This window comes from Dermacentor andersoni, chromosome 8 (assembly GCF_023375885.2).
Source record: "Dermacentor andersoni chromosome 8, qqDerAnde1_hic_scaffold, whole genome shotgun sequence".
Classification (NCBI taxonomy): Eukaryota; Metazoa; Arthropoda; class Arachnida; order Ixodida; family Ixodidae; genus Dermacentor; species Dermacentor andersoni.
This window is the reverse complement of record NC_092821.1, coordinates 31,022,750-31,038,696: the sequence shown is the minus strand read 5'-3', so window position 1 is coordinate 31,038,696 and position 15,947 is coordinate 31,022,750. Positions and strand designations below refer to the sequence as shown.

The 15,947-nt window shown below is 49.0% G+C and overlaps 1 protein-coding gene across 1 annotated transcript in view; it reads left to right on the top strand.

Annotated features, from left to right (window-relative positions):
• The window catches only part of LOC126526149 (fatty acid synthase-like), a 141,158-nt gene extending 126,801 nt beyond the window's left edge, over positions 1–14,357 (top strand). The window contains exons 24-25 of the mRNA XM_050174097.2: positions 353–580; positions 14,130–14,357. Coding sequence (XP_050030054.2) covers positions 353–580; positions 14,130–14,137 — 236 coding nt within the window. The 3' untranslated portion in view covers positions 14,138–14,357. The remainder of the gene's footprint in view (positions 1–352; positions 581–14,129) is intronic.
• Positions 14,358–15,947: the final 1,590 nt, after the last annotated feature.

Genomic DNA, 15,947 nt, shown 5'->3' with positions numbered 1-15,947 from the left:
CCATTAGAAGTCTTACGGCCACGCTCCCATATAACTACTTTTTCTTCGTCTTTTCTTTCCCACACAGCGTCAGAATGAAACGCCCTTCCCCACCACGTCACTGCAATCACTTGCCCCACATCGTTCTTCGAAGATGTGTCTGTGTTGATTGAAAAATGACCAGGTTATTCTTATTGGTTCTATGCACTTGCGTAAATGTAGCTTTCTGGTACAGCATTTACGAATACCTGTGTTTCTGTTGCAATATGAACTGTACCCACCCCTAAGTAATACCCCTAGCAAAGGGGTCTTTAAGGAAGTAAAACTGAACTGAACTATCAACACCCATACATACTCGTGACTTTTATCGCAGGCATCAAAGACTCATCCTTGCTGAACCGAAACATCAGCCTCGGCGAGTTGGGTATTGACTCCCTGATGAGCGTTGAGGTGAGGCAGCTGTTGGAGCGAGACTACGACGAACGGCTTTCTATGCAAGAGATCCGGCAACTCACTATCACCAAGCTCAGAGAGATGAGCGACGCCTACAGCGAGAATCCAGCCACGCAAGAAAGCTCCGATGCGGCCAACGGGAAAGATGGTAGGCTCTGACTCTGTCTCTTCGTTTCATTTACGACGTTCAACTTTGTGTTGTAGTATATGTGCAGTTGTGTTTTTCGGTGAGATGATGAGCGCTAATTTGTAGAAGGCTTCGTATGATTGTCCTATACGCCGTCTATCTACACAGACAATAAATATTATTGCGTGCCGTGATGCTGGGTTCGTTTTATAATCAGACAAGCAATTTGAAACTTTGTTGTTTCCTTTGCTTTCGACTCTCTAACGAAAAACTCCACTGCAAAGACTTATTTCAGCACTGTATTTCTAAAAGTTGCCATGACGAAAATTGGACACTCAGTATTCGGTTATTTTTCGGCCAGTACAAAATGTCTTGCATTTTGGTAGCACTTAATGTCACGACCCGCCCGGGTTCGTGAACGAGGGAGGGCTCGAGGCACCCACCGTTAGACAGGCGCTCCGCAGCGTGGTTGTGATGAACGATTACTGACCATCTCGAAGCAGAAGATGGATCGGCTGTGTTGCTCCGACAGGTTCGGCAGGAAACTCCCGTAGAAGTTGATGTGGCCGAGGTAGCTGTGAAGCTCCTTCTTGCTCTGGCGCTTAGGCGCCTTGAGCTCAGTATCAACCTTGCGGGGAGCCGGGGGTAGACCAGCCTGCGAAGTGACATCCCAAGTACTCAACACTGGGCGCCAGGAAAATGCACTTTTCCAGCTTGAGCTTGAGACTTGCGTCCTGCAGTCCTGCCAGGGAGTTGTACAGGTTCTTCAGGTGATCCCCGTCGTCGCTGCCAGTAACCAGGATGTCGTCCAAGTACACCGCCACGTGCCTCAGGCCCCTGAAGAGGTTGTCCACTTCCCTCTGAAATATTGCTGGGGCTCAGGCCACGCCAAACGGTAAGCGCGTGAACTGTAAGAGCCCTGAAGTTGTCGACTTTGTGACATACATCCGGTAGGCATCCTGGAGCACCAGCTGCTGGTAAGCATCTCTGAGGTCGAGCTTGGTGAACTTCTGTTCACCGGACAACGCTGAGCAGAGATCTTCAATCCGGGGCAACGGGTACTTCTCGACGGTAGCGACGGGGTTGATGGTAACCTTGAAATCCCCTGAGATCCTGACACTGCCGTCTCGCTTGGCCATCTCGCTGTAACCGTTGCGTAGGGTCGCCCCGTCCTTCAGGGCTCACGGTAGTGGCCGAGGCTTGAAAAAGTATGGTCGAGCTCCCTCAGGTACATAGATGCCAGCCGTCGTGCCGGCGAATGTGCCCACCGCTGGCTGCAACAGGGACTTGAACTCAGTCAGGAGGCTGGGGACGTCTTTCATTACATGCAGGCTGGCTTCCGGGTGCTCTGGCCGACGAACGCCCAGCGCATGAATCCTGTTTCGGCCCAGCAGCGTCGGGGACTACCCCTTTGTTAAGTAAAGGGGAACGGTTGCCTCCCTGTCGCCAAAGCGAACGCTGACCTGGGCTTGACCCTGGACCTGGGAGAGCTGCCCGAAGCCTCGACGGACACGCTGGAGAAAGTATGCTTGAAGAGTTTCCCGGCCATTACTGACACGCTGGCCCCTGTGTTCAGCTCCATGGCAATGGGGTGCCCGCAGACTTTGACGGTAAGCATGTACGGCGGCACAGACGACGGAACAAAGCCTGTGTGCCACATGTCGAAAATCGGCGGGTCCTCGGCCACCTAGTGGATCCTGACCGCGGAAGAACTCGAGCCTGCTGCCGCACGCCCCCGCCACCTACCCTTGCGACAGCTACCCTGGCCGCGGGCTTGTGTTGTACCAGGGCTTGAATCAGGCTGCTGCTGCGGTCCGCTGTTCGTCCTCCCACTTCGGCTAACGCGTTCCTGGTGCCCAGTTTTCCCGTACATGAAGCATTGTGCTTGAGAGAACTGGCACTGTGAGGGGGAGTGGGCACCTCCACAGCGACTGCATGTACTGCTCTTTGTCGCGAACTTGTTGACCGCCGCTTCCGCCGACGGTGAGGTAGTCGCACGGGCCATCTCCCTGGCGTCCTTTGCGGCAGCTTCCATTTCCAGCGCTGCCTTCACGGCGTCGTCCAGCGAGGAGTCGGGAAGCTCCAGGAGTCGCGTCTGCATGGTAGTGTTTTTGATGCCGCAGACGAATTCGTCCCGGAGCAGCGAGTCCAATTGTTCCCCGATTGCACAGGGGCTCGCTAACCCTCGTAGAACAGCAACGAACTTCCCGAGGTTTTGTCTTTCCCGACAGCTCCGGTTGTTCAAGCGGAAAAGCTCCATTAGTGTGGACGGTGCTGGGTTGAAATGCGAGAGCATTATGGCTGTCAGCTCCCCCAGCGTCTTAACATGCGGCGTGTCTGGCTTGAGAAGGTCGAGCGCGAGACTCAAGACGCGGGTCCCGAAGCTGGCCAGGAAAATGTCCCGCTGTATGGCCTCGGGTGTGTCGTTTGGCCGGAAGTACCCGTAGACTTGTTCCTTGTAAACTGGTCAGGCCAACATTTCCCTCGAGTGGCTCGAGCCTTCCGTACAGCGGCATGGCGGCAGCAACGGGGGGCGGTGTTTAGTCGGTCGCGGCGGCGTGGGACGATCTATGGGTACTCGTCGCCAGTGTCATGATGCGCCCGGATTCGTGAACGAAGGAAGGCTCGAGGCCCGGGTTTGTGGCACATAAAAATGTTGGCCCTTTTCTAACGTTATTTATCTTGAGAACTTATGCTATCGGCTTTACAGGCTCACGTGCTTAAGAAAGTTGAAGTAGTTCTTGTGTTCGTTGAGACAGACATTACAGCCGTGCGTTCCTCACAGGTGGCTTGTTGTCACCTCTGGCGCGTAGCCAGTGCCCCGTGATGTTTCCTGGCGCCCGAATTTGGTAGTAGCTTCCTGGGACTCCTGTTCTTGGCCACTAGGATGCTTTTCATGGACGATGATTGCCGACCACTGTTGCGTTCTCACCCTGTTGGTGCATGTTGCTTATAACAAAATTGATGAGATTCACATTTTGTCTTGAGGTTCTCACAATCTTGGTGCGTCATGCTCTCACACACTGCCCCACATTTCCCGATGTGCGATGTCTTCCTTTAGTCTATTTTTAGGGCGCAGCTCTTAGGCGCCTGTTCCTGCGTTGAGCGGCGGCTTTGGCGTTGGCGTAACCGGCAGAACGAACGGGGAGTGCAGCGGAGGATGAAAGATGGCGACAGCTGATTCAGCGTGAGGAGGAAAACAGAGGAGGAGGCTACTGCGGAAGCATCAGCAGAAACGCGGAGCAGTGTATGGCGAAAGGGTAAGGTGAAAAGAAGAGTGCCGCACGCCGTTCGAGAGGTGCTCCACGGTGGTGACCCGCTACGCCATGGCTCCATAGTGGCGTGCGCCGTCAACCGGTCACCGATGACGTCATTACTCCAAGTGCACCGATACCATATATGAAAACATAACGCAGGCGTGAGCATCGGACCCACTCTGCATACGCTACTTAGCCTGTGCCTGCGCCGCTAGAGAATGCGCTCCACGCGAGCTTACGTTCCCGTATTCACATTTTCTCTCTGAACAATAGCCAGATTTAGAATAGCCTTTATCGTCTTACGTACGTTATGCGTAAACACCTTTGCAGGACATCACGGCGCGCCTCCTGTCAAGACTTATAGTTTACCGTACGGGAACGCGAACGTAAAAAAGACGTTATAAAACAGGGCGCCGTCTGGTGCTTCATGTCAAACATATCCAAGTGAAGACAAACCATTACCAACCATTGTGTTGTTGCTATGCGGACGCGCCCCAAAAGGCATACGGGCGCCGGAATGAAAGAACGATCTCAGAAATCGGACGGACTTTGTACTCATAGCTAACGTTTCAGGTGAGTTCAGGGAAAGCGAAAGCTCATTTCAATAGCTCCTAACGATCAATGCGAGTGCGAGATAGCCATCATGCAAATTAAAGCTGAAGCGGGAACCATGGGTGCGGCCATGTTCGACAACGCTATTCCTTAGCGTCCGTAATCACTACGAACGCTAAACTCGCCAAATAACGTACGTTATCATAGCCCACGTAAACCACAGAAACCCAGTAACGTTCAGTGCATTATTAGTAAGGACGACGCTATTTCTTTACATACGTAATGCGCTTACGTTTGGTTGCAAACGCTATTCTAAAACTGTCTAATAATCTACGGAACCAGTGGAAGTGCTTCGTGTGCCGTTCCTACTAAACGAGCTGCTTGAGCACAGGCTCAACACTCCCTTGGCTCACTGTAAAGGGTGTCCCACATAACTGGAGCCAAGAATTTGAAATTGAAAGGATGAAGTGAATGAAAATGAATAGCCTACGACAACTCAGACAATTTTTCTTTTCCCCCTAACTGATTAATCAAGTTTAATTACCCAACTGTTTAATTATTGGCTGCGAACCCTAATGATATGCATATTTGTGCAGCACCTTCAGAAAACACTGACCGAATTGTTTACTTTACGATATGTCTCACGTAGTCCTTTTTTCCTGTTTGCAAAGAAAGCCCGCGAAATATAAAAAAAATTGGAGGACGCTTCAGCTTCGCCTTCAAGCGTGGAACGCGACAGCGTTCCCGTCGACCCGCCAAGGGGTGTAAGACAATGCGCTACGGCGCAGCGATCACATACGAGGCGCCCCGCATCGGACTTTGCACCCACCAATCACGCGGTGAGCGTCGAGCAACGCAGCGTTCGGCGCGGCAACGAAACGTGCGCCTGAGCAAGCGGAACGAACCAAAGAACTCGGTGTCTCGGAGGGGGAACGCCAGCCAAACGTCGTGATCGGCACGGGCAGAGAGATATATAGATAGTGATCTAAAGAAAGGAAGGACGCTTGATTCTGCAACCCGTGAGAGAGCACGGCGAAGCGTCGTCAAGGGAGAGGGAGTCGGGGCCGTGACGGGCCTCGCACCGGTCCCCGCACAACCCCGATGCGTGCGTGGCACGCCACCTGTCGGGGCAGCGCCGTACATTGAGAGGAAGGGGTCTTCTTTGTTTGCCGCAAAATGGCTCTGCGTGTGCGGAAAGCGCAGAAGAAATGTAGCGGAAACGTACTTCGCTACTCGTGTAATTGCAACTTCTGTAAGTTATATGCTTATAATTACCTATATATACCGCCGTATACCTTTCTACGGCTCGTTTCTAAGACAACACCGCATTCACTAGAGGCGCCTTTGTACAGCTTTCGAGCATGGAACTCGTGGCTGAGTGGTAGCGTCTCCGCCTCACACTCCGGAGACCCTGGTTCGATTCCCACGCAGCCCATCTTGCAGCTTGTTTTTATTTATGAATTGCCTGCCGAGATTCTTCGCTCACGGCCAACGCCGCCGACACCGACGACACCGGCTTTTCTGCGACACGAGCTCCTCAACGCTGTCGCGTTAGAACGTGACGGAGCGTTTGCGCAGTGGCAGCGTGCGTTCGGTGCAGAAGGTCGGTTGCATCGTGACTGGCGACGAGGAAGCGGCATGGCGTTCTTTATCTCATCGACAGTGCTCGGCCAGCAGCATGCATTTGTGCCGTCATCCGACGGGAGGTCACGTTGTTCACCGAACGCACGCTTGAGAGCGCCACGAGTGTTCCTCGTCCCCGCTGGTCGCGTTCATTTCTGCAAATGTGTATAGAAATCTCTACGCATGGTCCTCATCATCTTCATCTCTGAGGCAGCTGTTCTCCCTCTCACCTTCTGGTGGAAGGCGTGTCTTCAACTGAACTTATCTGTTAAAACGATGTGCATCCATTGGCATAGCATCAGGAAAGGGGGAGAGGGCGTGAGTCTAGTGTCCATGGTGCCAGGTTACAGAAAGGGAGGATGATGTCATCTATGTCTGCAGACTGGCATTCGCCCACCGGCTTGACTGTGCGTAAATAGTAAACAATGCTTCGCTAGTCTGTATTCTGCGCTCATGACACCCCCCCCCCCCCCTCCCGCGATCCCTTCTCCATCAAAAGCACGTGATTATAAGACGTTGCCGGTGCACTCTCCACTCCCTGCAGGGTACTTGTGGCAAGCCCAGGACGTCACGTTGAAAGCAAGTGTGTCTTATGAAAGGCACTTGAGGCCCCCGGTCGTGCCTCCAATATACATCATGAGAAGCGCTGTTTACACGAATGCGATAAGTTTCACGTCAAATTCCTAGCTCTTTGTAACTATGTAAATGTAGGTAATGCGCCAGCAAGGTGAATAGCATTGATGCGCCAGCAGAGGGCAAGTTGAGACCAGATCGTCCCCTCACGCGAGGCATGTAAACGCTGTCCTGTCTCAAAAAGGGAGAGGCGAATTCGCGAAAGCTGCGGGCGTGTTCTCTCCTTTACTCACCGGTGAACCGCCGACGGCGGAAACCTGTTCTGGCTTGTTTCGGACGTAGGGGAAATGCGCCAGATTTAAGCGCATAGCATGGGCGAAATACAACATGATAATGTCGCATTCATTTGAGCATGCGTGGGCATGGAAGGCGTTCAAAATCAATTGTGTGTTCTACCCATCAGAGCATCTAGCGCGAGTGGGCTAAGGTAGCGCCTCCTTGTTCTATGTGACTTTGGCTGAAGACAGCGTGGTGAGCGTTAGGCGCCAGCACCTACACCCCCCCCCCCCTCCCTCTGTCCCCAATCTCTTTTTTTTTGTGCATTTCTCATTTGTGCGCTGCGCTTTCCCGTACGCCATGCTTAGTGGAGAGGCTGCTATCCACTGCTTTTTCATGAGGCAGAAAAAACGTTAGCGCGAGACCTGGATTAGGGAGGGAAGTTTGATGCGACTGTTATTAGGTGGTCCTATATGCACTTGAATTTACGCCCCCAGTCTGTTATTCTCAGCACCGATTCTGTTCTGCTAAGCTCGGCTGAAGCACAATATATTTCCAGACAAGCACGGAAATCGGTCATCTCTTTTTTTATCGGTCCTGTGTGTTCTGTCAATGATTGGATTCTCTCTTTAAATGTCATTTCACGCGACAGTTCAGGGTAACGTTTAATAAGCTGGCAGTTCTCCTTTCCCAGAATATTTGCAATGGCGCGAAATTTGGCAGTACTTCTTTCCAGCATCTCTTCTTTGGTTTTGAACTTTGGCGCAGTATTCCGTAGCGTAATTCGCCAATTCGAATCGGATTGGATCCGATCGTGGCCATTTCGTAGCGGCAGCCGTCGTTCGGATCCAATCCAATTCATGAGACGCGCCATGCGAAGCCGCCTTGTAGGGAGTGCGTGATCGCTTGGACGGAACACCTCTAGTCTCGTTCTGCTTATCGGTTTTAAAACGGTTGACAGAAGCGTATCCCCATTTTGAAGTCACCAAAAACGTGGCCGCGCCCTGCAGCGGATGACGTCGGCGCGGCCTAGGCCTGCAAGTTTCGCGTGAAGCGAAAGTGAACGTGCGTTCCGAAGAACAATCTCCGATCATTCCGCAGCTCGTCAGCCGCCATCTTTATCGCCGCGGGTTCGTCGCCCACCGTCTGCAATGCAGCCCCGATGCCCATCTTCGAAAAACTAAGCGATGCAGTTCCCCGAACTGACGCTTCCTTGACAATTGGAATACAAAACCGTCTGATCACTCTTCTATTGTATCAGACGCGCATGCGCTCTATGCATGTGCCCTAGCCAGCAAGCTATCTGTAACACGTGGCTGTTATCATGCAGCCGCCGGTACACTATATATGTTGGGAAGCAATCCCGAATAAACCTTCTTCTGGTTGCCTTCCCGCTGCGTGTTCATTGTTGGACGCCGAAACATGGTGTCAGAAGTGGGATTGCCCTCACGTATGCAGTAACACGCTGGTGGAAGGGGCGTTGCTGTGCACTGGTACGATGGATTTAGTGAAGCCACCGCAGCCGCTGGTGCTGTACGGTAGCACCGCGAAGGACTGGAGCCTCTTCAAGCAGCGGTTCGAACTGTTCTGACAGGCCACGGAGCCGCCGAAAGAACCACAGACGCCAGGAGCTAAGACCGCACTGCTGCTCACCGTGGCGGGAGAGGACACTCTAGAGGTATTTAACAATGTTTTGTTCTCGGAGAGCGAACAGAAGAAAGATTATGAAACAGTTACTAAGAAGTTTGAGGAGTACTGCAAGCAGCAGCAGAACGAAGTGTACGAACGGTATGTCTTCCGCTAAAGAACGCAAGTTGAGGGCGAACCTTTCGAACATTTTTCACGGGACTTGAGACTTGCACGAAGTTGCAATTTTGGAAGCCTAAGTAACTCCATGGTCAGGGACCAGATTGTCTTTGGAACAAAGAATGCGAAGTTGCGCGAAAAGATGCTGAAAGTTAAGGACCTTACGTTACTGAAGGCTTTTTCGACCAACCAGAATTTGATGGACGTTGTACTCGATGGTACCAGTCTCCAGCACTGACGAAACAACACTGGCGTAGCCTTGCCAGTATTGTTGAGACGGGAAGCCTCAGCACATGAAGGTGTTGCCGTGGTGTTTGGTAGACGGACAAATTCGGTCGACTCGCCGACTTTTTGCGAGTTCCAGGCGGTGGCGCTCTTTTATAACGGCGCCCACCGTTGTCACATTCTTGAATACGTTCAAGTGGAAGGCGTCATCGGCGATACCTTTGAGAACGTGTACAACGTTGACTCGCTCAGTCATGTGCGCGTCATGTTTGCTGCACAGAGGCAAGACGCCTTGAATATACGTGACGTAAGGCACTGTTGTTGTCTGCATGCGGCTGGATAACGTCTTCTTCGCGGTAAGTTGGTGTCCGTAATGGTTACCGAACAACTGTCGCAGCTTTTGTTTAAGCGTATTCGATTTGGTGAGCTCCACTTCACGTGTTCTAAAGCATACTCGCCGCGTGCCACTGACGTAAAATACTACGTTGTCGATCATGACAGCAGAGTCCCAACTCCTGTAGGTGCTGATGCGTTCCTACAGACTGATCCAGCCTGCGACGTCTTCGCTATTTTCCCCCGAGAATACGCCAGGATCACGCAAGGCGGAGTGTGCGATGTAGGTCATCGGAGCGGCAGCAGTTGTCGCAGCTGGTAGAGCAGAACTGTCGTCTCCAGGAGTCGTGATAGAAGGTTCGATGTACCGTTCACTGAAACGCTCCATGACGAGGACAGGGAAGGTCCAGCTCCACGAAGTATGTTACGTAAGAAGAGACAGACGAGAAGCTATATACAAGTATTTTACAAGGGAATGCGCTGCAGTTGGATACCAGGCAACAGCCTGCGCTAGCCTCTAATCGTCGTCGTCGTCTTTTATACACCGCTGACTTGTTCTTCATTGTAACTACTGGTCCGTGGTATTATGCCTAAATATTGTGAGACAAGGTTTGGGTTCTCATAATCTTATTTATTCTCTAAAGCGAGAGCCCCATGGCACAGGTCGAAAACGGTGATGATGAGTTTACCGAAAAAAAAAATGAACAGAAGGAATGGCAGAAAAGGCACCCGTATTCGGTCACGTAATAACCGTGTGTTCTTTTAGTAACTGGCCCAAGTGATTTAAAAACTTAAATTATGGGCTTTTACGTGCCAAGACCACATTCTGATACGAGGCACGCCGTATTAGAGGACTGCGGGAATTTCGACCACCTGCGGTTCTTTAACGTGCACCTAAATCTAAGTACATGGGTGTTTTCGCATTTCGCCTCCATCGAAATGCGGCCACCGTGGCCGGGATTCGATCCCGCGACCTCGTGCTCAGCAGCCCAACACCATAGCCACTGAGCAACCACGGCGGGTAGGCTCAAGTGATAATGCGTCAAAATTTGAAGACTACTATTCAGATCTCTTAAGTGATCTTTCTGGAGACCAGAATACAAAGCTTCTACAGTACTTCGCGTCTATAAAAACTCTTACTGACGAATGCTCTTCAGTCATCAGTGGTGCCTTTACACATACAGGACGTTGAGGTTACTACTGATCAGTTACCCATGTCAAACACTCCCGGTGTTGAAAGCATTTCATGTGAATTATATATACCATTTAGGTCCATTCTCACGCCTGTTATACTGGAGATATTTTAGTAAGTTTAAAAATAGATGATTTACTACAGTCTTTCAGACAAAGCGACATAGTGTTCATGAATAGAAGTGCAGACAGAAATTAACTGTTCTGTTGATGGTTATAGACCAATTAGATTGTCAAACGTTGACTACAATTTCTTAGAATTTATTCAAATTGTTTGCCAGGCAGCAATTTTAATTCATTTTGTTCTTCTTCAAGCATGTGTTTTAACAGGGCGTGCCATACAAACTAACATAGGCATCACTCATATGCCAATTCAGTACTGTTCTACTTCGTATGATCAGCAGAAGCTTGATGTGGGTGAGTTGGTTTTGCCTCGCAAAAGCATTTCATTGGTTCCGGCATTTCTTTTTATATTCTCTTCAAGAAAACGCTAATGTTGGTTGCACAGTGCTTAATGGCGTTTATTTTGTTAGTCACTGTACAACTTGCTTCGTTGTCAATGGTAGCCTCTCGAACCCGTTCTTTCGTTAAACAGAATATCCTATGTCTCCGCTTCAGTTGGCTTTTTAGAACCACTCTGAGCATTTTTGAACTGCGGCCATGTTCGTGGTGTTAATATTTCGGGTAATGAGGCGAAAGTGGTAGCATCACACTGAGGATATCGCGTTCTTCTTCAAGGACAAGCCCAGCGCCGATAAAGTTCGTTCTGCCATAGCAGAGTTTGGTACAGTCTCCGGCGCGCGAATGAATAAGTATAGGAGCTTCGGGTTATTGTTTGGACCTTGGGCCATCACACCATCACATTATGCTGGAATTGAATGGTGTTGTGTGCTACACAAATATCTAGGATTTCCACTGTGGACCTACAATTGCAGACCTGAAGCGTACTGTTCAGCTAGTTAGTGGATAATGCAGTTTCGTTTACCGGAAATACGGCCGAGAACAAACGGAGAGGACAGGCAGACGCTCAAGTGCAGACTACAGGAGAGAGCGCCTTTCATCGCTCCAGCGCTACACAAACACCTTCGTCCCGCACCGTTTTTCACTGTTTGGAAAGTGAAATCTGGTAGCAAGTTTTTGGGAACCAATGTTTTCTATGTCTTTTAGGTTTTTACTCCGCAAGGCTTTAACAGTCTGTTCTCACATATTTTTGTTCAAAATTTATATCGTCTTCGAGTTTCGTACCTATGAGGCGCGATAACATTTTTTTTTACCAGTGGGTGCAGTGTCGTTGCATTCGTATGTGCGACAGTTACTCTCGCGCTTTCTCTTTTTTTTTTCGGAATAGCTCTCATTCGGTATTACGTGCCTTCTTGTAGATTAGCCTGGTTTATGTCCTGGCAGAATTGGTGGTGTCTTCGAATTTCCTTACGAGAACATGTTTATGGGGGTTCATGCGTGGGGCTCATTTTTCTATTGGTTCTCTCGTTTTTTATTTTTCGAAGGATTATTTCTTGAATGTCCAAGAAAAAAATATTTACAAACACTAACTATAGATATCGTTTCCACCGCTATTTTATCGAACATCAGGTTACTAGGAGATGATGTACTTGCGAGAATGCGCAAAACGCCAGTTCTCCCTTCTACAGCAACCTGTTTTTGACATATTACACACCGAAACCTTGCCAATTCAGACCTGACGTCGGAAAGGGAATATTTTTGTTTCGTCAGTTCACTGTCGCCTTTGTAATGCGAATCAAGCTATTCAACATTGTTTTATGGATTGTAAGGATGTCATTGTGTTCTGGGTTGTCCACCATAAAAATTTGCGGAAATATTTTGACAGTTTTACAGTACCGATGTGTTGTAGTTCCATGTGATCATATGTTATTGGATGTTTTCACTGAAAGGCCTGCACAGCACGTGGAAAACTCGTTTGCAAAACCGAAATGAAGCAAGAAAAATTTCCTGAAGATCGCATTTCGGTCAACTTATTACGCACTTAATGGACATTTAGGATCGAAAATAATGTCGACAGGATTGATATAGACTTTCGCTTAGGTATATCACTCTTCCTTTCAAGTTTTTGTCGTGATGGAAGCCGTTTCCTTGTGTTAGTATTTTTGTAAGAACTGTTGGTTCATCTGTCATTGATTATGACTACCTGGTGGTCATAATATTGCATGTATTTCCTATGCATACAGCAATAAATTCATTGTAATAAATACCATCTAAAAATCCGAGAACCCCTAAGCATTCCTTATAAGTTGTGAGTGTGAAGACACTATGTCTCATTTAACGGTGCTGAGTGGTTAGACATTTACGCTGCGAGCAACGTACCATAGCGGTACCGGATGCCCGAACCAGCAAGCAGCAGCAGCCTGTAATGCCAGCGCCGCATGCCACCGACGATGCGGTGCCCATCGGGTGATGTGTCGCGGCGATGCCCTCTCTCCTCACGCAACACCTGGCCCGCTGTCGTGTAGCAGGTGTCCCCTTTCGCCTGCACCGCTCCGTTGAAGCGCACTCGTGTCGACTGCGAGAGTGACGTGTCGTCGCGGCGATGCCATTTTCCCTGACGCAACACCGGGCGCGCTTCCGTTGCAGCAGGTGTTCCCTTTCGCCCGGCTTGCTCCATCGAGGCACATCTCGTGACGTGCGTGGCAGCGAATAGCAATTCAAGTTTATGAGCGGATTGGCTGCTACAGGTGACGTCCGCCGGTTTCTTTCGCTCAATGGGCAATTTCACGCTTTTGCATAAAAAAAAGCTGGCGTGGCGGAGTGGTAAAGTAGCCGACTGCCGCGAAGAGTGCCCGAGTTTGATTCCGGCGGGAGCCGGATATTTTTTTTAAAGCGAAGCTTTCTTCGTCTCTTCCTTCGACATTCCCACTGCTGCTGCTGTTGTGGGCCGCTGTCCTGCAGACCGGCTTTGGCGGGTGGTTCAGAGCGTGTATATAGATGACAAGCGTGAGTAAGAGAGGAAAGGGGACGGGAGAAACTCATTTTCACACCACCGTGTCGTCGAATGTGCACAATGCCCTCTGGTGCTCCCTTACCGTGGCCACATTAGCCGCTTGACAGCTGTAATTATCCGTGGCTTCCCTCAGAAGTATTGCAAAAACTGCAGCGCTTCCCTTTCTACTAACGTGAGAGGCCAGACGGGACGCAGATAGAACTGTAGAGAGAAGGGGAGGGAGGAATAGAGACAGTTCCCATGTAAGAGACGGGGGAGGTGACGTGAGAAGGCAAGGAAACTTCACTACTATACGACAGCGGTTGCGTGGAAACAGGATAAGTTTAAGTTCAAGACACGGTACACTGCGTTGCTGCTATTTCTGAAAAATAAACGCCATGCGAATATGTCAAGCGGGCAAGTTACGCAGGGCGTGCAGAAGCAAAGCCGCAATAATTAAATCGCAGGGTCTAGGAGAGACTGATACACTGAAGCGACGATGATACACTGAAGCGTACTCATTTCAAGAGCTTATCAGATCATTTGATAGCTGCGTGGCTAGGGGAGCTGCCTTCGTAAGTTTGGTATGCAGGTACCAATTTGTTATGATGTTGTATCGTGAGCAACTTTTATACACTTTACCTTAGAAATCCGAAATAAATCAATAGCCATCTCTATTTCATACATGCGAGTGCAGCTGTCTGTTGCATCCGTTGATTACTACAGTGGTTAGAACACTTATGTGTATCTTGTGCCTGTTTGCTCTATTTTGCCACCGCAGGTCTGTAAGGAAACACGGATGGACAGATGCCGGCTGGGCCTGCGAAAATGTCAGGCTAGCAGATTAGAGCGCCAATGTCGAGTCATCATACGCCGTCATGTGCAGCTCTAAAGGACACGCGTGGAATTGCCGCGAAGCACAGAGTTTTCCAAAAATTGTTTCCAGGTAGTTATTTCCCAGGTTGTAGGCAGAGTGATGCTGCAATAAATATTACACACTGGCACCTTTTCAGTGATGGATTCTCCATTACTTGTTTCTACCAACCTTCATAATCGGCTGAATAGGTTGCACTACTTAGGAATCATTTGAATTTCAGTGAAAGTTGCAGCTGAGGATAGCTGTGGTGCACCTGAATTTTTCCTAGTGAGCAAATAGTGCATCTAAGCTGTCGCTTTATTCACAAACTCCAATTACTATGTTGAACACGGCGAACAGTTGTTCCTACGACCACGAATAGACGTGAGGAAATAATCTATCAAGGAAAACTGCCTCCTTTATTATAAATTATTCGTCTGTGCAAACAGAAACTACGTCTAATGCGCTTGAAGGGATAACGCCAAAATTCAGTAGCCATGTGTCATCTGAGCTTCTGAGACCACAGTGGATTAGTAACATGAAACAACGTGTACTTGTGGAAGCACTTCATTGCGAAATTTCATATAAAAGAAAGGCATCAACTTCTGCAAGTTCCTGAACTAGCTAGTCAGACTCGGCACTGTTTATTACAGGTCCGTTTGTCCTCCACCATAAAAATTTTGCACCACTTCATTGTGAATCCCCGCAGAACGCATGAAGTTCACAAAATCGCAAATGTCCATGAGTCCAGTTCACGAAGAGTGGTGACCGTTTGGTTGAAGACCCAAACGATCCAAGTGACTCGTAGACGGCTTGCAGGTGGTACTGGCCCACAGCACTGGCGCAGATCAGAACGGGTCATCTCGAAGAGCAATCATTATATAACCTCAGTGCTCAGCATATTGTGTCATAGGGGCATTAACGGAACTCCTACGATCTGTACCACCTCTCGGCGGGTCAGGCCTCCCAGTAGGCATGAGAGCTTGCGTGGTATATCCAAGTGTTTCCTTGCGAATGTCCATTGTTTCCGCTGGTAGAAGGTTCAGCAAAAGATATGGTTACGCTACTGCCAGTGGCGTAGCCAGAAATTTTGTTGGGGGGGGGGGGGGGCTCACGTTGCAGCTCGGCCTCCTACTTAAGAGGAAACATTAGGTCGGATGCTCCTGTCTAAATACATGTAGAAGGAGAATTCGTTTTTCTCGGCAGCCACTGCACCGAATTTGACGAGGTTTGTTGGATTTAAAAGAAAAACTTAAATTCTAGTGAACGTTTGTTTCCAATTCTCGATTGAGGTCGTCAATACTTTATTGAAAGTGGCAAAAATCGAAAATTTTCAGAAAACGAGACAATTAAGTTTAGAACTCTGTAAATCAGCAATGAAAATTGATATCACAATTCTGTGAATCGCACATAATAGTACATCTACAGCGGACAATTTTGATATGTTACACATAAGTCTCAAAAAATTAAGTTTATGGAAGTACGGCTTTTGCAGAACCCTTGTACATAACATTACTAATCCACGTAAGATACAAATTGACATATCGAATTTGTCCGCTTTGAATGGTGTAATGGATGCCGTTTACAGAACCGCGCTATCTGTTCTTGATACAGAGCTATTAATGTGTAAACTTCGTGCTTCTATGTTTTTCGAACTTTCAAATTTTTCAAAATATTTTAAACAAAGTTCAGGCCCTAAATTGAAATTCCGCTTCCAACAGACACTAGAGTTTAACTTAGTCT